Source organism: Esox lucius, chromosome 22, assembly GCF_011004845.1.
Source record: "Esox lucius isolate fEsoLuc1 chromosome 22, fEsoLuc1.pri, whole genome shotgun sequence".
In the NCBI taxonomy this organism is placed as follows: Eukaryota; Metazoa; Chordata; class Actinopteri; order Esociformes; family Esocidae; genus Esox; species Esox lucius.
The window spans coordinates 15,718,056-15,743,660 of record NC_047590.1 but is presented as its reverse complement, the minus strand read 5'-3'; the positions used below and the strand labels follow the sequence as shown (position 1 = coordinate 15,743,660).

The 25,605-nt window shown below is 42.9% G+C and overlaps 3 protein-coding genes and 1 long non-coding RNA gene across 5 annotated transcripts in view; 1 reads left to right on the top strand and 3 right to left on the bottom strand.

The window, feature by feature from the left end:
- Positions 1 to 1,400: 1,400 nt before the first annotated feature.
- kpnb3 (karyopherin (importin) beta 3) lies at positions 1,401 to 13,775 on the bottom strand. The gene is made up of 24 exons (XM_029116631.2): positions 13,592 to 13,775; positions 11,792 to 11,872; positions 10,759 to 10,951; positions 10,476 to 10,578; positions 10,246 to 10,342; positions 9,613 to 9,717; positions 9,216 to 9,459; positions 8,939 to 9,026; positions 8,637 to 8,743; positions 8,224 to 8,348; positions 8,015 to 8,104; positions 7,730 to 7,903; positions 7,230 to 7,448; positions 6,995 to 7,078; positions 5,838 to 5,970; positions 5,336 to 5,457; positions 5,077 to 5,173; positions 4,787 to 4,959; positions 4,488 to 4,655; positions 4,078 to 4,200; positions 3,546 to 3,765; positions 3,195 to 3,423; positions 2,851 to 2,992; positions 1,401 to 2,680 (listed from the first exon to the last, which is right to left on the bottom strand). Exons 1-24 carry the CDS (start codon positions 13,667 to 13,669, stop codon positions 2,597 to 2,599), a joined length of 3,279 nt encoding a protein of 1,092 aa, XP_028972464.2. The 5' UTR covers positions 13,670 to 13,775; the 3' UTR covers positions 1,401 to 2,596.
- A 3,247-nt stretch (positions 13,776 to 17,022) lies between these two features.
- On the bottom strand, positions 17,023 to 18,560 carry LOC109614931. The gene is made up of 3 exons (XR_002195939.2): positions 18,474 to 18,560; positions 17,490 to 17,664; positions 17,023 to 17,310 (listed from the first exon to the last, which is right to left on the bottom strand). It is a non-coding gene; the product is annotated as an uncharacterized LOC109614931 (long non-coding RNA).
- The window catches only part of nudt15 (nudix (nucleoside diphosphate linked moiety X)-type motif 15), a 13,540-nt gene continuing 6,230 nt past the window's right edge, over positions 18,296 to 25,605 (top strand). Inside the window, exons 1-3 of one of the 2 annotated variants that reach the window (XM_020042493.2) lie at positions 18,296 to 18,647; positions 21,255 to 21,451; positions 21,564 to 24,882. In XM_020042493.2, the coding sequence (XP_019898052.2) occupies positions 18,493 to 18,647; positions 21,255 to 21,451; positions 21,564 to 21,682 (471 nt within the window). In that variant the 5' untranslated portion in view covers positions 18,296 to 18,492 and the 3' untranslated portion in view covers positions 21,683 to 24,882. Of the gene's footprint in view, positions 18,648 to 21,254; positions 24,883 to 25,605 lie in introns of those variants that run through there. The other variant, XR_004575159.1, reaches the window with a different exon arrangement.
- LOC106024855 (carboxypeptidase O) lies at positions 22,057 to 24,535 on the bottom strand. The gene is made up of 9 exons (XM_029116714.2): positions 24,450 to 24,535; positions 24,176 to 24,242; positions 24,000 to 24,101; positions 23,707 to 23,811; positions 23,497 to 23,613; positions 23,177 to 23,270; positions 22,666 to 22,868; positions 22,470 to 22,554; positions 22,057 to 22,322 (listed from the first exon to the last, which is right to left on the bottom strand). Exons 1-9 carry the CDS (start codon positions 24,524 to 24,526, stop codon positions 22,057 to 22,059), a joined length of 1,116 nt encoding a protein of 371 aa, XP_028972547.2. The 5' UTR covers positions 24,527 to 24,535.

Sequence of the window (25,605 nt, the reverse complement as noted above, 5' to 3'; positions counted from 1 at the left end):
TTAATTCCACGAGGTTATTAGACTTTCACAGACCACAGGACTTCTTGAAATTACATGTTGTAAAGGGAATGTCCATATACACTCTACAAATGCTCTGTCCTGGAGGTACTCATCTAAAATAACATACCACTGAATTGTTTAAAATTTATTTTAACCGATTTATGTCTGTGAAATCACAAAAAATCCTTCCATGAAACTACACAGTTTACTCATACAAACGTTGTCGATGAACGACAGAAATACTATACTTACCAAACGGCAATATTCTGTGGACAGAGTAGCAATTGGGTTTGTTATTGTAGTTAACAGAAAGTGAAACTGATCGATTAAGGGGAGGAGGCTATTTGAATCGTAAATGCAATATCGTAAGCCACACTCACTGCAAATCCTGCGCTTGGTACATAAATCATTCCCAATGTACAATGAATGATACAACGACTATGGGTTTCAAGTGCAGCCAGCTCAAATATGAGATTATTATCATAAATACCAGATCAACCCCCAAAGGTACCAAAAATATTTGAGTATATGGTCATGTTTAGTATTTTATTTTCGATCCTTTGCATGCAATGATTGCCTGCAGTCAGCAACTCTATCTGGGTATACCAGGCTTGTACAACAAACATGTTCAGTTCAGGCTCGTCTTCAATACGTAAAAGGCACTCTCAATTCAGATCAGGTGATCGACCTGGTGAAAAACTAGGTAATCGTTCTGCCTAAACCATGAGTTCAGAGCCATTTATTTATTACAAAACGTTTAGATTGCTGGCTTGACCAGTGACCAATCTAACATTTATTAGTTATGTTCCTTAAATTTGCCTACAATAAAAGATTCAATCTGGCAGTATATTTTGGGGGACTGGAATTGAAAAAGGGGCTGATAACCAATTAAAAACAAAACCTAATTAATCTATATCAAGTTTGAATCAGAGCTGGACAACAGCTGAAGATATATCTTGTGCGTCTGGCGAGGGGAAAGCGTACCCACAAGGCCGCTTAGAGGGCACGCTACTGACACAGCAAACTGAATTACAAAAATGTGATACACTTTCATTTACAAATGACACCTGGGCCACTTTACTACGTCCTATTGTGAGAACATAAACATACCGGGGTCCTCAGGCACCACCCAGTCAGCCCCTGTGGCAGGTCAATTGAAAGAAATACTGAAAAGGCTGCACACCCCTTCTCCCTTTCACCCGCACTGGTTAGAAATGATTGGATGTGAACACCATTTCACCTGAAGTTGGGTTAACATAAAATACTGTTTTACGGTTATAGTCCTGTTGTGCTAAAGGTCCAAACACTTTGTTTCAGGGGGGTGGAATGTGGCTTAGAAATTCTTCGATATTAATGAGGTGAAACTGCTTAGCTGCACACTGAGGAGCATAAACGACACATTAAATTGTCAGATTTTTATTTATATGTTGGAATCCATCAAATACTTGTAGGGGTGCTAAGGTTCTAAGCCCAATATCAGCAGATAAAGGTTCTAAACCCAATATCAGCAGATAAAGGTTCTAAACCCAATATCAGCAGAGGATGTTTGCACAAGTTAAGAAATAAAATTCCATGCTTCTACACACGTCCAACACCCAGTACAGAAGATCATATGAATGCTCTTAAACCAACTTCATCACATTCAATGGGTGTAAACCTTCATGGGGAAAAAAAACCCAAACCTACCTTAAAAATCGCTAGACTTATTCCCATGAAATGAAAATAACCCCTAGGAAGTGTTGGTTTGAAATCTCCCACACAGACAATCATGATTTCCTCTTAACTATCATTTTATTTCAATGAGAGCGAGTTAGCCCCTGACACACATGCTTTTGTCATTCAGATCAGTGAGCCAGTGGCTGTTTTCTTCAGGTGCCACTGTGGGTCTTCCTCAGATAGAGAAACAAAAAAAGCCTAGAGACAAAAATAAAGGTGAATTTCCAGGAGGCAGGCAGCGGTCACCCCGGGACACGTACACACTCCCACCTCTTCTATTCCTCAGTCCTACTCAGTCAAGACGCCTCTCCTCATACACAGGCTGGGTCCTACAGAGTTCCACACTCCTCGGAGTTTGACACTGGGTAAACATGAAAACAGGACATTTTCTTATGGTTTCCACAGAGCACAGCTAAACGAGTGGAACTTGTCGTGGAATGGGTAAAGAGTCAATTTCATCTTAGGACCAGCTATTTCTGAACAGGGTGGAGAACTGTGTTATAATACTAATTTGTTTTCCCTTTGTGCAGGTGAGGCCAGCAATGCTCCAACCATCAGATTTCAGGAAGAAGAGGATGTAGTCCCCTCCAGGGGACAGACGCGATGGGGGGGGTGGGGGCAGTGGGGGTTAATCCTCTGGAAGAGTCTCGTGGCGGTTGACAAAACCAACCTGTCCCCTACAGTCAGTCGAGTGCAGGGGAGACAGACTGAGGGGATGATGGAAAAGACCAGGCTGCAGAGAAGTCCACACACGCTACATACAGATCAGAGCTGGAAAAGGAGGTGGGGAGGGTGGTGATCTAGGGAGGAGATCCAGGAACTAGATGTTTATACATGGTCTTGCAGCTTTCAAATGAACGAAGGAAGGGGATAAGGCTGTTCAAGCTGTGAGGAGGTCCTGGACGGCTTTCTGCTGCTTCTCATTCAGCGTCGATACACACTGAGTCCACAGTCCTCCAGAACCCTGAGTGTAGAGGAACAAGATTTAGATGGAGTAACAGCACACAGACCAGACTTAACCTAGAACATATTAACGTGGGACACTAAAGGCAGCATTTCAGTTTAATCTTGGCTTGCAAATTGCCTAGGACAGTTTGAATTCTGGAAGAACTTTGGCAGAAAGAGCAATCTCACCTGTACTTGACGGATGACATTTGCCAGTCTCTTGCTGCACGCGTCCTCACTTTTGACGGACTCATTGGCAACCCCTTCAGCAATGATCTGGAATATCTTGGGAAGATTTGCATTGTCTGGTCCGAGGACAATAGGGTTGTTGCTGTTGGGGTAAAGGGAACAAAGAACAATGTCAATCAAAGGACCATCAGAGGCCACGACAGTGGCACGGGGTCACGCTTGTTAGCCAAGACTTGCAAACTGCAGGGTTATGATTGGTCGGGTCCTGGTAGTTACTGATCTGTTCCACATCCTTTTGTGCCTCACAAACAACCCAAGTCAGCACTATTCAAGTGAGCCCCTACCTTTCGATGAGGTCACAAAGAAAGTCGAAGGTGTGCACGGCTTCTTCCTTGTCTTCATTGAGTGGCAGCCAGGAGAGCCAATGGGGTAGGATCTCGTTGACATTGGCGCACTCAGGCCTGAAGCGCATCACTTTCCCAACGGCGGAGATGCAGTTCTCAGTAGCGTTGACGTTCTCCTTGACCTTGGACTCCGGAGACTGGATCACGCCCACCAGGAGTGGCAGGGCCTCTGGGGGGGGAGGAGGATAACCGGTCAAGATAGGGAAGAAAACCTGCGATTCACTCATCGACTAGGTTTAGTAGTAAATCGCTTTCAATTAGTTACATTGGGAGCCTAAATGCTTGCGGTACCTGTGCAGAAGGGTCTGTAGTTGTCTCCTCCATACTGGGCCATGACCCCCACGCCGTAGGCTGCGGCTTGCCTAACCTCAGGGCTGGTGTCGCACAGGGACTGGAGCATGGGCCTCAGGAAGTAGTCGGCATACTTGAAGGACGAGGGGCTGCAGTGCTCGACCACGTCGTCGAAGATGCACAGACCCCACTGTCGGTCCGCCCAGGGTCGACTCGGACACTGGAGACGATGGAGCGAGGGCCAACGGTTAGAGGCAGGCTCTGACATTAGTGGCACTACGGCACCGTTTAAGTAGAGCTCATGTGGTTCAGGGAAGCAACCTATGCCATCTGTGTGGTTGTGTTCATTAGGCGCTAAAGTGAGGACATTTTAAATTTTCTAAACAAGAGCATATGTGCAGGGACACAGTGAATTCAACCAAATATTATAGTTTTTATTACAGACTGCAACAGTTTAGTACGGTATGAATAATTCATGTTCCAGGGTAAAGTTGACATCTGTCCATCAAGGGAGCACAGGAAGGATACTTACTATGAGCTGGACAACGAGCTGTAGAAGCTGCTCAAACCAGGGCAGCACTTGTTCCTTGTAACTGCTGAACACAGAGTGCAAAATGTCTGACACTTTGGTCAGAATGTACACGTCGTTTTCATCCTGCAGAACACAGAACAAAAATCACATGACAGGAAACCCGGCCGGGGGAACTGTGACTGGCAGTTTCACTAATGCACAAACTCAAAACGACAGACCATTAAACACACCGACTCATTCTACAGATGAGAAAATGAACAGTCACAAATGTGGCCTGCCACCTGCAGCAGAAGCCTAAACACACGCTCAATGGCTGCTCGCCTTCCATTTGAAAGAGTCAAGCTGGAGAGCTGACCAGCAAACATCAACCACGTGTGGCAAGCATGCCATACAAAATACAAGATGCGCACCTCATCTTGTAACGTCTCCTCCACCCCCTCATCGTAGTCCTCGTCCTGTCGTTTGGCCTGTCTCAGCTCCTGGTTCTTGAAGTGCTCCTCTAGCTTCCCCTTCAGGATCCCTCCCAGTTCCTCAAAGTGTTCGTTGTTCAGGCAGCCCTCCCCCATTAGCTCAATACACTGAAAATTAACAGGCAGCCATGAGCATAGGTCATTAATAACAGTGTGAGACCAAAGGATGAAAATGTATATAGTTTATAAAATAAAAAGAGCAGGTTTCTTAACCACTAGTAAGGGACAATCTGCTTCACCTTGGCAAACGAATGCATGATTTCTGACAGGACGTCGGAGTCAGGCTCTGTGCCAATGGCCTTGATGAGGGCGTCACACATGAAGTGCCACATCTGCGTGAGGTACTCTGGGCCTCGAACCCGCGCACACTCAAGCAGCAGGGGCATGGACTCTGCTGCGGCCACCCGGACGCGTAGACCCACTGGTTAAGGAGAACCCAGCCATGGTAGAAGACAACACTGTAGACAACCTCCCCCCAATTAACTCAGACCTTAACCCAGGTTCTGACAGTACTCCCACAAAAGGATATCATCGTGGAAGTAGAACTTCAGTAGAGGAACCATCAGCTTAACCACCTGTTCCGTGTACTCGACGAATCCTTCCTTCAGCTCTTTGGCGTAGCACACCTGGAGAAAACGGAGAAGACAGCCTTTTAGGACAACAAGCTAAATCCATGAAGATTAAATGCTGCAGAGCGTGGCAGCATGTCAAAAATGACACTGATTTTTTCCCCCCACCAACCCGGAGTTTAGGTAGTGTCAGAGATGCAGTCCCTCTCAAAGACTCACCAGCATCTGGCAGGCGGTGGCCTTCTCCTCCAGGCCAGCTGTCTTGATACCAAAGCTCTGCTGGTCCCCCAGGTTTACAAACTCCCAGCCGTCATCCTCTGACATGTTCTCCATGTCCTGGGCTGGGGAGCAAGACAGAGGGTGTAACACGCCGCAGGATGGGCCTGAACCACCCCTCCCCTCGAGAAGCACAGCAAGCTTCCAATGCACATACAGCTCCGGAGAAAATTAAGAGACCACTGCACCTTTTTCTCTTTTCCAATGAAGTTGAAAAGGAAGTTTGAGTGAGGAACAGAAGGGTTAAAATGAAGAGACCACTGCAAATTGAACGCTTCTGTTCCTCACTCAAAACCTTCCTTTTCGACTTTTTTGGAAAGGAAAGAAAAAGGTGCAGTGGTCTCTTAATTTCTTCCAGAGCTGTATACCCACAGCAATTTGACAGAACCCCAGACATTGTTGGCTTTGTGATAACAATATCAATGTGGACAGAGGGAGGACTTACTGTCCAGGAGGGCCACCTCTGGCTTGATGGAGGCTGTCTTCATCAGAGGACCCATGACCACAGGCAGGTACTGCTGGAACTCCTTCCCCAGGATCTTACACATCCTGGCCCAGGCGGAGATCATGTAAGAGATCTGAGAGCACAGACAACCAAGATTTCAGCTGAAAGAATATTTTTGAAATGGGGAGGCAATAACTGGGCATGTCCTCTACAACTTTGATGTTTAATTGGGCTCTAATGACACTCATAATGAAATACTGCTGGCTCATTTCATGGATTGATTAGTTTGGTCCATCTGTGGCACAAAAGAAAATTACAATTGAAAAATAGATGTGTACATCTCAATTCTACTGCATTTACACTGAAGACTTAGTCTGCTGGAAAATAAATACAACTCATGTGGCACAGGAACATCTAAAAGAACAGGCAGCCATGACCAGAGGTTAGAGGGCTGTGCATGATAAGACACCGGAAACATTGTCAGCTTTTCAGAGGGCTTGTTTCAGTTTGGCTTTCAGGGGATGAGTTGTTTGAACGTGAGAAGTGGTTTAATCTTGAATGCATGGTTGACGCCTTACTGTGGGTAGCAGTATACCTCAGTAGAAGGAACGAGTTTATAACCAAGCAGTGTCTAACACATAACATAACGTCATTTTGCTAATTCTGTTTCACCACAATAAAAAATGAAATACTTTAATATTGAGATGACTGGGGATGTATTTTTCGCAAGGTCTTAGTTTCAGTTAAAGTTGCCTGCTATAAGATCCTCAAAGATTTCACCATTCCCCATTTCTCCTTGTTAGTCTGTATTTTACCAGTTCATTAAGAAGTGAAATTATGGATACATTCCAAAGTGATGAATATTACTATTGCATGTTGCTTTGAAAAGAGGACTGCAAAATGAGGGGGGAAAAACTGGTATTTTTCAACACCTGGATTTAAAGCTGGAGTGCATATTTATATCCAGATAATCAATGTAGTAATCCAAGTAGTTGTTAGATGCAGACTTTATGATTAGTAACACTGACAGCGACCCAGAGAATTTTCAGTTCAGTCAAACCATCCAAATGTTGTGTGTAAAAATAAAGTAGAGCCATTTGCCCTGGTTCTACCCAAATGCCAGACTTCTAGATCAGACACATGCTGGATTCCTGTACCTGTGGGTCATCATCCTCCAGGTCGTTGAAGTCTGTCTGGGTCTTCAGCAGCAGCTGCATCACAGCCGACGCATCAGGCATGAACTGAGACAAAAAAAAAGCAGGCAGTCGGGTCAACAGACAAGATGTATGGAAAATGTTCAGCACCTGATGTGCAACACAGAGTGCGTGTTTGGCAGGGTTTCCTGGTGTACAAATCAGCCTGAGCACCTGAAGGACAGCAGAGAGAGTGTACCTTTTCCTTGCCGACGGCCAGGCCGATGAGGCTGATGCACTCAATGGTCTTCCCCCTGAGGAGTCTCAACTCCTTCTGCACGGCGTTCTCCACAATGTGTTTCAGTGAGGGCATGAACAGGTCGTAGTAGGGAACAAACTTCTCCTCAGCTGTGTCGGCCACGGACGCGATGGACGTCACCACCTGCTCCAGAACCAGCTTTGTCCCCTTTTGGACTAGCTGAAAGGTGGAGACACACATTAGCATATACTCATTAGATTTAACTAGTAATTTGAATCCTAAAGACCAGTTACAATCAGCTAGAGCTAAAGCACCATCTGGGAACTAAAATACACACTTGATTGTGAATGTAGTCTGCCATTGAAGTAATACTAAGAGAAAGGTGGTTCTGACATTTCATATCCCAAAAGTTGTTACTGTGCAGCTAGAGAGGGCTGGTGCAGACAAAACCCCTTTTGGGTGGACATGTTATTATCCAAGTTATAAAGTCTGAAACGTACCTCCTGGAGCTTGGCCGCCATGATTACATGGAGGTGCTGCACCAGGCTGTCCAGGTAGGGGACGAGGAGAGACTTTGGGCAGTCTTCAGTGAAATTGATGAGGGCTGCGGCGGCGTGAGCCTGGACACGGGGATTGGTCTGGTCCTCCATGGTCTGCAACAGGGCAGAGATCACCTGGGGGGGGGGTATCGGAGAGACAAAAAGGTCAGCTGGGAAAGCGCCAATCGACACCGCCAGTTGTAATCTCTTGTAAAGAAGCGTTTGCGGACATGACGAGTGTCAAACCTTATCATGGAATTTCTTTTGGAAGGTGGGGGCGAAATCTGTAGCCATCTGACCGATGGCGTTGCAGGCAGCGTAACGGACTCTGGGGTGCTGGAAGCAAAGACGGTCAACGTGAGAACACGGCACGAAGACCACAACAGCTGACGTAGTAAAATTGGCGAGTGGCCCAAAACTGCCGACATGAAAACACAGGCTGACGGTGAACTCACAGGGTCCTGGCAGAAGAGCAGCACGAAGCTGACGATCTCGTTGAGGATAGCCTCCATCTGCTGGTGACAGCCCTCCCCGATGGCAGACAGCGCCATGAGCCCAGCGTGCCGATACTTCCAGTCAGCTGCAGACGGAGGGGATCAGTAACACAGCACAGGGAAAACCAAGCTCTTACACGCAGAGCATTCCAATAAAACACGTCCCATCATTTGAAGATACAAGTCATTACGCAACAGTTTCTAAAGTGTTGCTAGATCACTTGTCTACATGACATGCACACGCTATAATATGGTTGCTTTAACGTTTCCCGCGGCTATATTTTGGGACTTGGTGGCTCGGGATAAGAGACTGCTAATTAATAAAAAAGAAATATAAGTAGATAAATGTGTTTGAAGATGGATGGCATACTTACGGTTCTGCAGCATGGTCATTATGTGTTGCTTGATCATGGGAAGCACAATCTTCCCACCCAGCCCACAGGCAATTCTGTCCAAAGCACTCTCTCCAGCGACCGCATTACTGCAAAAACATTTTTACAACACAGTCAGGCACCGCCATTTCATGCCTTCTGTCCACCCTGTCTGAACAGTGTGTTTGGGTGATACAACTTCCTGCTCAGGTGAAGGCTCTTGCTTTAGAGGCGGGACCAGGGGATTCTTTTTCTGGACATGTGTGCCAGTTGAAGAGCTCTGGATTGAGGCAACTAGGCCATACCTGTCAAAGTCATCGTCCTCCAGCTCATCAGCCATTGCCCACTCCTCATCCTCCTCCAGGTCTACCATCATCGCCAGCATCTGGGGAACTACACACAAACCCCATGTTAAATGAGCCACTTACTGCCTAACACCCATACTCATTCATCTATAAAGAGAACAAACACTGCATTTCAACTAAACAATTATATGCATCACAAAGTCCACACCGAACACCTGGGGAGGGATTAGAGTAATGAGGTGAGAAAAACACAGGACCGGTCCCGCCCGTCACTAACCGCTGGACGCCACGATGGCGGTGTGTTTCCTCAGCATGGCAGCGGCAGTCTCGGACAGCGTGACAATCACCTCCAGGGCCAGCTGCCTCTGCATGTTGGTCAGGTTGGTGTCGGCACACAGCTTCAGGCTGAGCTGCAGGGTAGCCTCCAGGTTGGGCCGCAGGTACTTGGGCGCTGTGTCGGCGATCTCCACCAGGGACTTCAGCACCGAGTCGTCACCCTGGTAACAGGACTCATTCACCGCCTGGGCGGGTACAAAGTCGGTTACACCAGAGGAGAGGAGTAACGCCAGCTAAAAGTTGAGCTTAATCCACACCAGACGAGCAAATGTTCATCGGTAACAGATCTGTGAGATGTATCAGTAATGAGTGTACAGAAAACAAATCTCCCGTATCACCTGCAGGATGCCTGGCAGCAGATCAGAGAAGTGCTTCAGCAGGGCAGCGTTCCCCTCGTTAGACAGCACGAATGAGGCGGCAGCACGAGCAGCCAGAGTACGGATCTGGGGACGACGACGCATGACAGTACTGCTTTACAACCAATTCAGAACAAATTGTACTACATACAGAACTAGCTTTAACTAGACATCTTATGTTCTCTTTCATGAAATAAAGCTTATAGAAGAGATGGAGTATTTTGTTTTGATTCAGCAAAAACCAAAATACAAAATGTTTGCCATTGCATTATTTTCAACACATTAACTGAGTAGCTTGCCTTTATTCCAGGGAAACTGGAATTGTATAACCAGTTTCTCTGGAAAACCTGCACCTTTAGACATGTCGCAGTCACCCAGAAAGAAAAACTAAGATGTGTGCATCCACAGGAAATTCTTTAGTGTCATGGCAAAGATTTGAAAGCTATGAATACACCTACTGCAGTTAGCCACCTATTTGCCACCCTTCCCAGTCTTATCTTGCTATATTCCAAAGTAAGCTACAGCCATGTGTCACCACAAACTCCCTACAGATTCAGGAGAGTTGAACAGAGAAAACAATGTGCAGTCACAATGTGGCCCTGGCACAGCCCTCACCTGAGGGTTATCCTGGTCCTGCATACACTGAACGAGCATCCTCTTGATCACATCCATGTAATGCTGCTGTTGATTACCAAAGATTCCCGGGAAATTCCTAGAGGAAACAAGAACACACATGAGTTTTATGACAAACGATGCACATACACAACATTTAGGCTACACTTAATAAAACATAATCATTGGTTTAAAAGCACGTACAGAAAGGGGCAAAACGTCAGCTGACTCACCAGAATATATGCAGCGCTGCCTCTCGCAGGCCAACATTGTCAGAGTTCACGGAGTCAAACAGGAACTTAAGCAGTTCTGGCCACTGGTTGTTTCCATCATCATCTGACAGTACATTAGAAACAATAAGAAACAGCTTGGAGAGCACATTCATGTTGTAAGCGGATGCAAAGGGTTCATAGTTTTAAAATATGAAATCAGCCAAGAAATCCCAAATCCCACAAATGTTCATGGATTGACAGTTCAACTATGGATGCGCTCATGACCGCCCCCCACCCCACCCACCGATGAGGTTGCGGCAGAGTTCTGCAGCGATGTCGGCAACCTTCTTGCGGATGTTGGGCGAAGCTTCTGTCTGGATGCTGGTAACGAGCTCTGTCTTGATGGCCGTCTGCATGTCCACAGTCAGGCCAGGGTAGATCTCCTCAAAGGAGGACGACAGCAGGCGCCGCAGGAGCACAGCCGCCATCGTCTTGACCTGGTGGGGGAGGGGCACATTCTCACTATTAAACAGATTTAAGTGAAAAGCTGTGTCTTCTGTCCAGTCTCCAACTACCAATGGCACGGGCGTAATCTCACTTTCCAATCCTCTCATCCCTGCAATGTAAACATTCCATAGGGACGTCCATGGATACAAGCTGCCTAACATTGCGATAAGGTGCTGCAGATAAACCATATTGACATCCCCTAGATAGACCTTTAAAACAATTCCAAACAGAAATAGGAGAGGTGGGGTCTTCCTGGGAGATTGGCCTGGCTTGCTCCCGTTTCATGGCTCTATAAATACCAGTCTGTCATGAGGCAGGGGGTTTTAGAAGGCCACTCCCTCTTCAGCCCACTACTTTTGACCAGGGACCATGGAGCCATAGTCAATAGCAGTGCACTACATAGGGAGTAGTATGTCATTTGCAGCCAGAGGGGCATAAAGGGCCACGCTGGCCAGCTAGCCACTGCAACTGAGCTAGGCCAACCTAACAAAATGTCAAGAGCATGACTCACTGGCATGGTAAAACATTACTGTCAAATTGGTTTAACAGACAGTTGCCAGGCTCCAAGGCCTACCAATGCAGTTGTGTCAACTCAGCTGCAACGCGTAAAAAAAACAAAAAAAACATGCATGGTATTTGAGCTGACACAATGCCAGAAAAATGAAGCGGACAGCTGGAATGAGTACACACAATTCCTAAAATAGAGTGGATGATTCCCGGCGATGGTATCATGCACACATTTTGCTTGAAAAATGTTAAGGCTTATGACTAATTTCCAGTCTAGATTTGTATTCTCCCATCAGAAAGTTCATGCCTAAGATTCCTCATACCTCTTCGGCACAGGCCACATCTCTGATGGCCTGAAGCAAAAACGTGATCTTCGTCTGACCGGGGATGTTGTCATAAGCTTCCTGCGGGGAGAGAAAAAGACAAATCAAGGGTGGAAACACTCATTTTTCTGAATGGGGTTCAATGGAGTGTCAGAGTGCGGAAATCACGATCATCATGGATAAGGCTGCTTTGCGCAACAGAGGTTTACACACTTAATATCTGCGTTGCCATAATAGCTAGAGGCTACTTAAGTTGTTTATCTAATGCAGGAGATGTCCGGCATCTGGTTCAGGGTACAATGGCAGGAATGTTTAGTAGAGCTGTGATTGGATGCTTGGTGACTCCGGTTACAGTAGAAGAAATCCCAAGGAGTAGGGTGACAGCTGGGAGCCACGTGTTCACAGGCCAGACAAGTGTCATATCCTCTTGGCCTGTTCGACAGCTACAGTCCACCAGCTAAGTGATGCATTCCACAATCGCCGTCTCAGGCAGCAGCCTCAGTAATGCTCATTTGTTTTGCTATATAGGTGGCACCTAATGTAGCGAGTGGACTTTTAGGTAACAGCAATGTAAATAAACATTAAAACACTCCCAGCCCAAAAGGGGCGTATATTGATTTCCATTACATGCATCGTTTTCTTGTCATGGTAATGAGTTTGATTATATGGCATACAGTTTCACAGGAGGTGACAATGTCTACGATAGCCTAATCCAATCTTTTTATTCAACCACTGCTCTCCAGTAAGAGGGTAGACAATGTAGGATTCCGGGTAACCATGACATTCCCTCTGACTAAAGGATTCCGATGAGCTTAACCATCGCAGCGGGCAGTCATTGTCTTTCATAATGGAAAGTGCTGACCGCTGGTGGGGGATGAGTGTGATAAGATTCAACACTTGAATCCAGTGTGAAAGCTCTGATTAAGTGACGGTCCACAACAATGCATTACAGATCCAAAACTAGTCTATAACGCGGATACGTAGATACGATCAGTGAAAAACAAGCGAATTAGAAAGCTATACAAATCCCCCCAGGACTGCGAAGCTTGGTAAAGTTGGCGCGGGTCAGTGAAAGTGTCAGACCACTAGCTACATCCTTAACGTTAATCTAATTTACACAGTTGTATAGATGGGGCTCATGTCAACAGGCATATTCAATTCATACGAAAAATATATATACCTAACTAGCGTAGTAAGCCATCTTGTTAGATAACCTAGCTAGCTAGCTTAATACGTCTCGTTGGATGAGCAGGAATACGGTTGTAGACTACTAGCTTCGGTTTATCTAAGAATTTTAACATTGTAGTTATTTATATAACGTCACACTTCAATTCTGCGGCCCACAACATGGTCAAGTAGTCTTGAAAGGAAAGAGAATCACCTAAGTAGCAGTAGCTAACTAAACAAACGTGTATTATAACAACTTCGAGGGTCATTATCTAAATGGAAGTTTATTTCGTGCCATTAGAAACCTACGAAGATAGATTTTTATTCGAAACATTTGACAAAGTATCCCTGAGTTACTTATTTAGCGAGCTAAAGAAATAACGTAACGTGGCCAAACACACATTTCCTATGCAATGTTATTTTTTTGGCCGACTAGCTAGTTAGCTGCTTTAGCCGCCCTCAGTCAACTTCGTTCTCACACGTGGGCAGGGCTAAACGCTAGAATCTGCTAGCTACCTACCCAAATACTACGTCGTTAGCAACTTGGCTAACTAGCAGCTAGCGTTTAGCCTCTCAACACGGTATTGGCAACATTCTAGTCACAGTCCTCGACAGTATCTTTTGTGAGCTTACCTCTGACTGTTTCCTGATGTTGTTGTCAGGGCTCATCAGGTTGCCCAACAAGAGGTAGAATTGCTGCTGCTCCGCCATTGCAGTGAGAGCCAGAAAGAGATCAACCAAAAGAGAAGGCGGAAAAGAAAGCCGGCAGACGTTGCGACCCCTCGAATCGGACACGAAGCTCCGCAGGATCTGATTGGACTATATAATCAACTTTACTCTTCGTAGATTGGTTAAATATACAGGGATACACGTAGATGATTGGTGCTTAGTGCATGTTTTGTTTTTATTGGACCGTGGAAAAAACGTCCACGAAGCGATTGGGGAATATCTGCAGCGCGCCGGCGCGTAAAATGAAATGGGCGTAACCCTCGTTATTTCGATGATGTCATTACAAAATATTGCCAAAGCGCGGGAAAACAACACATTATGGGAAAACGTCGGAGTAGAGGAAGCGTAGAAAACAACAGACGACCATCGCTAGCATTATCCACTGAGGTATTTCAGAAAGAAAATCAAAGTTTACTGAAAATATCCGTAGGCCTATTTTAGCATTGTATCGTCACACGAGTTTACTGAATAATTTCTTGGGCGAAATTGCAAAGCATTAGTTTGTTTAGTGTAAGCTAAACCGCCTTGGGGTTGAGTAGGCTAAGCGGACAGATGTGTGTATGTGGGGAGTGGAGTCAATTTGGTTCCGGGGGCATGTTCATAGGAAAGAAACTGTGTCATTTGACCACAGTTCATGTTTTATGAATGTAAATATCCTCTCAACTTTAACCCCTTATTCATTGGTTAATTTCAAGTCCCATGTGCCGAAGTACAGAGCGGAAACAAGAAGGCTTGTGTCGCTATACAAATACTTAAGGACTGTACATAATTTGAATGTTACAAATTGACCTCAATAAAGTGGATTGACCTCACAACTATTTTGCTGCACTCCCCTTTCTTGTTTTTGTGAAACTTACCAATCTGTGAGAGTGTCTTACATGCTGTATAACTATAGGTCTGTTAATTTTCAGACATTATTCTGCCTGTGGCAGGGTTTGTTGCATTTTTTGGAGAGAGCATATAGCACACTTCAGTTGTTTTATGACACAAAATATATTTAAAAAGGATCTGAGGTACAGCATTGGGGGAATTGGTGATCTTCTGCCCATCTTGACTTCTGAGAGACACTGCCACCCTGAAAAGCTCTTTGTATACCCAATCATGTTGCCAATTGACATAATAAGTTGCAAATTGATCCTCCAGCTGTTCCTTATCTGTAGATGTAACTTTTCCAGCCTCTTATTGCTACCTGTCCCAACTTTTTTGGAATGTGTAGCTCTCATGAAATCCAAAATGAGCCAATATTTGGCATGACATTACAAAATGTCTCACTTTCAACTTTCGATATGTTATCTATATTCTTTTGTGAATTAAATATAAGTTTATGAGATTTGTAAATTATTCCATTCTTTTTTTACTCACAATTTGTACAGTATCCCAACTGTTTTGGAATCGGGTTTGTATTTCATAAATAATTTAGCAACCATTTGTTATGTCTGTAAAGATTTATGGGAGACCAGATACAGTTGTGACATGGGACACTTGTAAAAGTGGAGTGAGTATTTAAATCAATTTTGCAGTCTCTACCTATTTCATAAAACCCCTTAAATACATTGTTTCAGTAGTTGACACATTTATGTTAATAATATAGCAAATTGGCTGTTCCAGTGTAAATGGTTTTTGAATTATTGGGAAAATAGCCAAAAGTGTTACAACTGTGCCTGGAATCTCCTAATTAATTAACTATCACATCTTGTCCAAAGCATGTGATGGGTGCTGATATTCGTGGTGGAGGTGCAATGTTTTTCACTGAGTCCCGCATCTGGACCACATGGGACCACAGTTCTGGTTGCTCTGAGGTACCGCATAAACCAACTTGCAGAACTGATGTTCACTGGGGTACGGTATGACCTAGGGGGTGGAATTGTTCAGAAGTAATCTTATTGGATTACGGCCTACGGATTGGATAAAATCTTGAAAGCGGTTTGTTCAAAAGAAAAAATACTAAAATCAGATTAGACCATGTAATCCAGTATTGGTTTTAATCTGGATCCAACCTTCAGTATGTGTTCAAAACCTTTTTGTAGGTTTGGGATACCTTTGATCCAAAAAATCTTGGAATTATCCTGATCCCAGTACAATGGTGGATTCCGAGCGGATTTAAGGAACGAAATTGAATAAAATAACATGTCATGTAGTATTTTTACACTTATTAATATTTTGGACTGGATATGTTTAACCGTCACAGTGTATATTAGGATACCTATTAAGCCTTTCAGTAAAGTAAAAAAGAAGATTTGGTCCCCATGAAATAATCTCCCAAACAGCTGTCAATACCAAACAAAAATAATATATTTAATTTCAACTGTCATTTATCACTGTATATTAATAACAATGACACAATCATCAAAGATGAACCAGTCACTGAGGAAGAAGGTGAACCCTTACCAGTAGAGCCAGTAGTTATTGCCACAGGAGCTCAGAAAAGAGCCTGGAAGTGTTCTTTGCCAAACAAAGATGATGATGCCTATAAGTCACTTCTTAAATGAGAAACCAAAAGAGCAGAAGGACAGATTCGTCTGGCAGAGGAACTAATCACTCTTATCCAACTACAGCAAACCAAAGCCAGACCTGACCTCTACCTCCTAAAAGCAGGGCTTCAAAAAGATGGTCTCTCCACAAATGAAGAACTCTGAATGTTCCTTATTTTTATTCCTTTTTACGATTTAAAACATTCAAAATATCCACAATGTATTTGGGAACAATGTATATATGTTTGTTTTTATGTATTTGTCTGGGGTCAGGTGAGGAGTCTGACTGTTTAAAACAAATTCAAAATGGAAGGGGTTGTTTGTATTGTTTAATTGTGCTATTTTCGGTCTCTTCAAATAAAAACATTTAAAATGATCCCACGCTGGCTATTCTACATGTTGTTCTTTACATAGCTAGTAGCCTAAATTAGGACTAAATATTATCTAGTCCCAATTAGAACACTGGTAATCCAGATTTAGCAATCTTGATACATTTTTATCTGAATCAAAATGATCCAGTGCAAGGTTGCTTTCCAAATCTGGATAATTCTGAACAAGATTAATCTTTTTGAACAACTAGGCCCTGTATATTAAATGGTCAATGTATCACATTTATTTATAAAGCCCTTTTGACAACAGCAGTTTTATAGAAACACCCGGCCTTAAACCCCAAGGAGCAAACAACAGTAGTGTTGAATTTCAGTGGCTAGGAAAAACTCCCTAAGAAGGCCAACATTTAGGAAGAAACTTAGAGAGGACCCAGGCTCAGAGGGGTGACCAGTTCTCTTCTGGCTGTGCCGGGTGAGATATTAAGAGTCCAGGGTTCATTGTATAGGATAGGAAAACATCCATTGGTGTTGTGTGAGTATTGTGAAGTTGAAGAGACTGTGGAACATGTGTTGGTGCAGTGTGGACACTAAGAGTGAGAGATTGAGTATGAAAGACTGTTTAAGAGAATATGGGATTCAGGAGATTAGTGTGAACAACTTTCTTAGGGGTATGGCAATAGATGTACATTTTTGGAGTATTGTTTATTTACTTGAAGGTTACAGGGTTGGTTGGTGGATGTAGGTCTGTCCTGTCTCACACTCCACCCACATTCCAGTACAGTAGTTGGCGGTAATGCACCATTAAAACATTAAAGTTGGATGCCTATGGAGCCAAATTGAGGCAAAATGTATTGACTGTAAGAAAATAAAAACTAAACAGAAATATTTCATAGTATGAAAAAACTAAATTCAATCATATGAAGAAAATAGATTTTAGTGTATGCTAAAATCCTTAAATGTTTTTTCAAACACATTATTTCCATGTTCGCTTCTTACGCTTACCATTTCTTCCCACATTCGTTGGAGTCATGTTTTCTCAAAACCAAGTTTTGAGGCCCTGTTGGCGTGGAGGCGGGGCTTTATCTGGGCATTGAATTCTCACACCCGATTAGCCATGAGTCACCCCATTACACGGTGAAAATCAGAGCCTTTTCATGCACTGCTTTCCCAATGCAACCTGTGGAGAGAAGTTTAAGAATTGTATGCTAAATGTGTACATTTAAATGTGTACAGAATAATAAACTGTTATTCCCAAGTTGCATCGACATCACTGTTGCCATGGTCACAGACACACACACACACACACACACACGCATATATATATATATATATATATATATATATATATATATATATATATATATATATATATATATATATATATATATATATATCTTTTTTTTTTTTCATACAATTGAATTTTGATTTTTCATACTATGAAATATTTAAGTTACGGTTTTCTTTTCTTACAGTCAATACATTTGACCCATCGTTAAAAACCAACGAAGAAGAAGGAAAAAGACTAGTCAAAAAGGTTGTGTGACTACTGTGGGGAAGTGGATCACGTCAAGAGGCAGTGCAGACACTATGAGAAGGAGAGTTTGCAACAGGGTCTGAGGGCACGTGTTGAGTCTAGAATCTATGTTGGGGAGGGGGTGTTCGGGTGCAATGATTAGGTGTTTGTGTTCCTTGGAGAAACTGGGTTGGCAGGAAGATTTTAGGTCCTCCCTGAAGCTTGCCTACACTCCTTTACAGTAGGTGGCGGTAATGCACCAATTGCGTTGGATGGCAACCGCCTTTAAACTCCACAGAAGAAGAAGTGACAACCGGGCTAGGTTGTTTGCCTATGTTCTGTTGCCAGCATTCTCTGTCAGTCACTTCATATATGTCCCGTGGATGTTGTTGCCATTCATTATTACAAATTACACACACCACAGCATGTTTGGTAGCTAGATAATTTGCTTAGAGTTTACCTATCGTACATACCGTGATAAGATTTGACGAGATGACTGAAAGCTGCTGCCCTCCCAAGCGTCCTGGTGTCGGAGTAGGGGTTCTTGTCACTGATTCAGCCCACCCCAATTGCGTCCTCTTAGGGAAGCGGAAAAATGTACAGGGTAAAGGAACCTATCAGCTACCTGGTGGTCACCTAGAATTCGGGTGAGTAATACATTATTTGATAATGTAAACATGCATGTGACATTTATCTTAATATTGGGGGTATTTCAGAAAGCGGGGTTACACTGAGTTGAAACCACAACTCTAGGTTGACTGACTCTTAGCTGTCAAACACAGATTGACAGTTTCAGAACAGGTGGTAACAATTAGTTCAGTGAACTCCGAGTTAAGTTAAGCCTGAGTAAAGCACGTGCACGAGGAGATAAAAAGACCTCATCTATGGAACGCAGATAACGTGATTCATCATGGCAACAGTAGAAAAAGGTCTCGGACACCGTGCTTCTCCCCTGTGGAGGTAGATATATTAATGAATGCACGTGAAGAATATGAGTATATATTAAAAAAAAAGCAATACAGTAGCAACAGCAAAAGGAGATGCGCTAATGTGGTAGAAAATTGACATCGACATCTTTATTCATTTATTCATGAGTATTAATAAAAAAAATAAGTCACATCTCGAGTGTTCCACTCATTAAACATTTATATATAATGTGTGTGTGTGGGTGTAATATCAAATTAAGAGTTTATTTATCAAATGCATCTAATAACAATTAATTATTGTGACATGGCACACATCTACATTTTAAGAATTAAGAAATAAATAAAGCAAAAATATAGCAATAATATAAATAAATAGGGAATATGAAGTATTAAATATTATAAATGAGTGTAATATGCCTATGAATGGTACATACAAAATAATATTCTAATGTACATAGACATCGGAGCATTTGGAATATTCATGTGTGATCAATATGATCAGAAATCTGTGAGTCGAAGTGTGTGCTCTGATGCTCCGGTAGTGTCAACCAGATGGCAGCAGCGGTGTGAATAGACCATAGCCTCGGTGGCTGTAGTCTTTAATGATGTTCCGTGCTTTCCTAAGGCATCGTGTATGGTAGATGCGCTGACACGCACCGCTGGCTTCACCACCCTCTTGAGGGACTTGCTGCCGTACCAAACAGCAATGCAGCCTGCGAGGATGCTCTCAATGGTACACCTGTAGAAGTTGCAAGTTTTTACAGAGCTGCCAAACTTCTTGAGTTTCCTCAGGAGGTATAGTAGCTTTTGGGCAGTTTTCACTGCCGAGTTCGCTTACCTGGACCATGTGAGGTCATCTATTTATTCTGGTGCAATCCAACAAGCATAAAATGTACTTGGCAGCAACTGAAGATGTATATATATATTTTTTTTTTACTTCAAACATGAAAAATATAATATCAGTACAAGCAATTGTGATGTTGTTCAGCCACCCCTACCTAATTAAACACATTTCAGTGGCTACATTCAACATATTTAAGTAGTAAATACATTTTTCTAGGCATAATATAAGTACAAATCTCAAAAAAGTACAATTCTTTGTTGGCCTATCTGCACATTAATGCTGTGGAAACACATCCTATTCACATAATCTCCTTCATTTACTGAAGGAGCTGTGATAGGAGTGTGAGTGCCATCTATGCAGCCAATCACCCCTGGAGACCCCAAAATATGAACTGATTAGTGCTTCAAGTCTCAAAGCTTCTTACTAAATAAAACTGACTACTGCTTAGACTGATACCTGCAATTCTGTGGACTTCTTTTTTGATGAGTCTTGTGGGTCTGTGACTTGTGATCACTACAGAAGTGTAGGCTACAGAAAACATTTCAGTGCAAGAGTCGCGTCTCTGACAGCCCGACAGAAACGGTTGCCGTAGACATGCTCAGCGTCACCGATGTTGTACAGAAAACTGCAACACAAAGGGTTTGTTCCGAACTGAGAGCATGTCCACCGTGTGTGATAGGAACGATATGAGGGCTGAAAATATTGTTCAGATAAATGATTGATTGTGCAGAAAAACAGTAATGCTCAAACAGATAATTATTAGGGAATGATAAAACATCCAAGTGGGGTCTGATCCCTCTCCCCCAATAGAGATATCTGCTGAGTATTTGTGGTTCAAGTGGCTCTTCGGGAAAAGGACACGCCCTGTCTGACACATTCGGATGGCAGGTTTCAGTAGGACGAACTCCGGGTTAGTTGGATAAAACCTGCTAGCGAGCAGGTTAGCTTCATGGAGAATGTTGCCGTAGTAACTGACTCAGAGTAACGCTGAACTGGCTATTTGACACCGTAAATCCAGAGTTTCCATCAACTCTGAGTCAACTAACTCTAGGTTTTCACTAAACCTGCTTTCTGAAATACCCCCATTATGTATGCATTCTTTGAAATGTTATTTACAATTGCAAGGTCAGAAAAACACACAGAACAACAAAATATGAATAAAATAGAAAAACTGATTCTGTATAATATACAAAGGATATAATAAAATTCCAGTATATTCAGCAAGACATATAGATTTGATTCTTAAGCAGGTTAATCGATCATAAAGTTTGCTTTTGATGTTTTGCAAGCAAACCCTCCACTTCTAAAAATCAACTGCTAATAAAGCAGCTCCCAACATCGACATCTTTATTCATTTATTCATTAACAAAAGCCTGGTTTGGCGCTTGAAATTTTGTATGGAGACATATGCATTTCTTATTCTGTAGAGGAAACCCGAATCTATCATAATGTAGTCATGATAGATTTATATTACTTATTTGAAGTGAGACGTGGGAAGAATGTGCGCGCAGGGAGGTGACCGAAGAGGCAGGCGTGCGCCTGAAAAATGTCAGGTTTGTATCGGTGGTGAACTCCATCAAGGTGGAAGAGCAGTATCACTATGTCACCATCTTCATGCATGGAGAACTGGACATGAACTACCCCGCAGAGCCGGTCAACCTCGAACCAGAGAAGAATGAAGGTGAGACATCCACTGCAATTTCTCTGTTTATTATTAGGTTGCCACTGGTGTCATTGCACCTGCACTGGGATTTGCATGCTGTTTTATGTGGTTATGTTTGCCTGTCTCCCAGGTTGGACCTGGACAAAGTGGGACCAGTTTCCTCAAGAAGACCAGCTGTTCCTGCCTCTAGCCTGCCTGAGAAAACAGGGCTTCCAGCCGTTCGACGGTGCGGGACGAGATGCAGCGTAGTGCTGCTGCGTAGACCCAGAGACAGGAGATGGGGATCGCAGAAGTACTGATCTGCAGGACCTTATCAAGTCACGCAATTGGGTCAACGTTAACAGAATACTCTGTTCAAATTTAATTTGTATGACTTATTTCCTGTGTGGGAAGTGAATGTGTGATGATGAATTGTACAATGCAAGAGAGGGGCAAGTATATTTACAGTACTGAAATGTTAATTCAGAAATAACTTGTAGGTAGTCATTCAAAATTATAACTCATTCAATAATCAGTTTTAGAAGATCATTTAACACTTCTACAGTAGACTTAGATGTACAACAAGTGAAAAGACTAGTCAGACTTGATAAAATGTCTCATCGTTTTGTTGCAGTCCTCCCGAATTACAGCAAGGTGGCACTAAAGACCCAGGCTGTCATCACTGTGGTCCACAGAGTTGTTGTGACTGTGGCAGCAGAGCTGTAGAAGGCTTTGTCATGTGCGTAGGTGATGATGTGTTGGACTCCGGCGTAGGCCTCCTCACATGCTGGTTGGATCTGGTCCTCAGGGAGTTTGAAGCCGTACTCGCCCTTGTCCCTCAGCTCAAAGGTGAATGACAACGGGATGCCAATCAGCCTGGCGTAGTCACGAGATGAGCCCGAGTTTGGGTCTGGAGGAAGACAGCATAACAAAGTAAAGAAAGTTGTAATATGACAAACTGGAGGATGACTACTATGTTGAAGATGACAAAGGGAACAGGATATTCCTGTAACTTCCTATTAATGAGTCATTATGTTCTCTCTGTCTTAATACTTACACAGTATATCAGGCGAGGTACCAACAGTATAGTCCATTCCATGGACAGCCTTTATAGCCTTGGCTGCTCCCAGACCCACCTCCATCTGGGGACACAGAGACAGGTTATTAAGACCTGAAACACACATTATTCCCCCCCGTTCTCAAGACCAGTCTTTAACGGTTACAACACTACTTTCTTTTTATGAGGGCCGTACCAGCTCATTGTAGTTGGGTGCTGAGATGTTTGGGTGTCCGTAGGGCACAAGGATCAACTGGCTGTAGGAGTGGATGGTTAAGAAAGCCAGGATGTCTCCACTCATCTTCCCCAACATGTCGGTCACGGCCCGGGCCTCGGGCTCCGAGAGAGCCTTGGTGCCGCAGTAGGTCTCTGCACAGCAGTTTGTGGAGACACCAACCGCTACAAAGACAGGAGAAGAAATAATTTGTATGGGTGTGTGATCACGGATGCATTTACTTAGATAGCCAAAATCAGATCTTTTGCCAGTTATTTGTATGTCTATCGCATCTTGTCATTAACTGCAAAAATAAAATAAAAAAATTCTTCACAGATCTTGTCAAATGTAAATCTCAGTTTACACAGTCAGAAAGGGCATGAGATGACCTTTAATCTCAATAACTCAATAATGCAGAAATCCTGAAGGCAAGCAGAATTTGGGCTATAAGGTTACATTGTAAACACAGTCTTAGAATAAAAACCATACTCACTGCCCCAGTTAGCGTAGAAGTTGCGATTGAGATCTGTTCCATAACAGGTACATCCAACTGGTCCTGGAGATCTGGACTTCCTCCACAGTCTAGTCTAGAGAGATATGAACCACTAGTCACAGACTGGAAGTGAACTACTGCAATGAATCATAATTATGTTACAATCGACCAAGCAAGTAGACGCTGCTGTTACATATAAGCCTCAACATGCTGTCATATCCAGTCATGTTAACCTGTTTCATGAGCTCCCCTGCTACATAGAATGAGGGTTGGTTTGTGGGTGAGATTGTAGGTGGATGTGGACTCTGCACTCTACTTACACTGTTATTTAACCAAGAGTAGATATAGCCGTCAACGTTTAGCACCGGAGTGACATAGAAATCCAGGTTTTTCATCATCTCCTTTACTTTGGTGTCGGTTTTGTACCTTTGCAGGATCTATTGGTAGAAATAAAAAGGGGGATTTCTGACAAACACACTCACCCCTTGACATATCAAAAGATTAACATTTGCAGTGTAATTGACACACACCTCTTTAACAAAGTACTGGCAGAAAGCAGGAGCGATCCACTCTCTGGCATGAATCCCACAGTCCATCCAGATAGCCTTCTTCCTCTTTGTGGAATTCAAACCAATCTGCACCACCGCAATTAAGTATATTATGTGAGAGATGAGTATATTCAAGTTTTATTTTCATTAACCAAGTGATGGTCAACTTTGCCTTTTTCTCCTATTAGGTACTGTGATGTTACATACAGGATAGAGCTAAACAAACTCCATTGTGGACTATAGAGCCACCACTCTGGTGGAGAGAGATGAATTACCTTCAGTAAGGTGATGTTCCTCTCCTCATAGGTTTGACCGTAGACCATGGATGAGACAACATCTGGGTTCTCCCTCTTCATCTTTTCCATCCAGTCACTGATCTATGGGTTGCATCATTCAGGCGTGTGTGTGTGTGTGGTCACCTGTGTATGTTTATATGCATACTCACACTCACCTCTGCCATATTGTGGTACCTGGTGTAATAGTTCCTCTCAGTGGTGTCTTTTCCATTCCACCCAGCACTGTACAATTTCACACACAATTGCCAATCTTTACATTCTTATTAACCTTGGATTAACCTATGGAATGTACATCCAACCAATATATTTTTAGTCCATTTAAAATGAATACACTTGTTTTATTTGCTGGTTTTCAGTTATATCTGTATGCCAGACTGGCCAGGTCATCATTCACATGATGCTAACTTTTGGTATCCCTTCCAGACTCACCTGTCTGGGGCTCCATGTCCATTCTGCACAGTCAGAGCCAACAGAACCAATCCAACAGAACCCAAACACAACATCATATATGCTAGGCCCTCTTCCCTTTTTTGACTGATCTTTCCAACTGTCTATTAGTTTGTCAATCAGTTTACCTGTAGGGAGGGGACTTTAAACTATTCCCTATCTAGATAAAGACTCACCTTTTCCACAAAAGGACTGTCATTACTTCAGCCACACCTTGTTTTCTCTGTTAATGAGTCATCTGAACTGGAATTCATGTGGACATACTTCAAAAATATTACATGAAACATTTTGGTGTTTGTATATTTACTGATATGTGTTTGTTTTGCCGAATATTGTGGAAATAGATGGACATTGTGCTTTGTCATACAACTTCCACTGACAAGGTATTTGAAATAAAAAATAAAGATTAAATCAACCTTTTGGCTGAATCATAAATAATTGGGATCACATTGGGGTCCTGAAATGTGTGACAAAATGAAAGGGTGTGATTTACAGGTTTTCACGGGTCTGGGTGAAACCCAATTTATAACGAATCGAAGCTGATCTGAATTGGTTCTGAATTTCTGTATGGTAGTTGACCCTCTGAACTGGGTCTGATTTTTTTTGGTGGTCTTGGACCTTGAGTGCGTGCGAAATACCTGATAATCCTTCTCACAGATCCGAAATAAGATTTGTTTTGCTCACAAACAATTTCCATTTAACACATGTTCATGTAATTGTCTTAAATGATCGTTAGATAACTGCATATCAGCCTGATTTCATGTGCAAGAACTGCTGTAATGGAACGACAGTTTCATCCAATCCAACCAAGCATTGTCTGTAATCTACCATCTCAGGAAAAGTATAGGCTACAAATAATACCAAATGTATTGTGTTAAAAATTTTATAAATAATTTTGTCTAATCTACTGAATTTGCTATTGAATTTAATAAAATGCTAATTTTCCATTTATGTTCAGAATGTAATATTCTAAAGTTATATTACATTTATTGTTTAAGGCTAATAGCCTACATAATTTTTTTTACATTTTTAGCGTTAGAGTTCTACATTAAGCTGTCAAGAAGGCCTATGTATGTCTGTACACGTTACCTTGCATATACGGATGTAGTTCTCTCTTCAATAATTAAACTTTATTGTC

Bases quoted from the DNA above. Each gene is read 5' to 3' on its own strand.
- LOC106024855 (XM_029116714.2), bottom strand. From the start codon at position 24,526: ATGATGTTGTGTTTGGGTTCTGTTGGATTGGTTCTGTTGGCTCTGACT. The intron at 23,271-23,496 runs GTAAGTAGAGTG...ATATCTCTCTAG, and splicing joins ACTCTTGGTTAAATAACAGT to ACTAGACTGTGGAGGAAGTC. The intron at 22,869-23,176 runs GTGAGTATGGTT...CTGTCTTTGTAG, and splicing joins CTTCTACGCTAACTGGGGCA to CGGTTGGTGTCTCCACAAAC.
- kpnb3 (XM_029116631.2), bottom strand. From the start codon at position 13,669: ATGGCGGAGCAGCAGCAATTCTACCTCTTGTTGGGCAACCTGATGAGC. The intron at 9,460-9,612 runs GTGATACGGGAG...GTACCCGCCCAG, and splicing joins TGCTGCCAGGCATCCTGCAG to GCGGTGAATGAGTCCTGTTA. The intron at 4,656-4,786 runs GTGAAGCAGATT...GTTAATTTTCAG, and splicing joins TCATGCATTCGTTTGCCAAG to TGTATTGAGCTAATGGGGGA.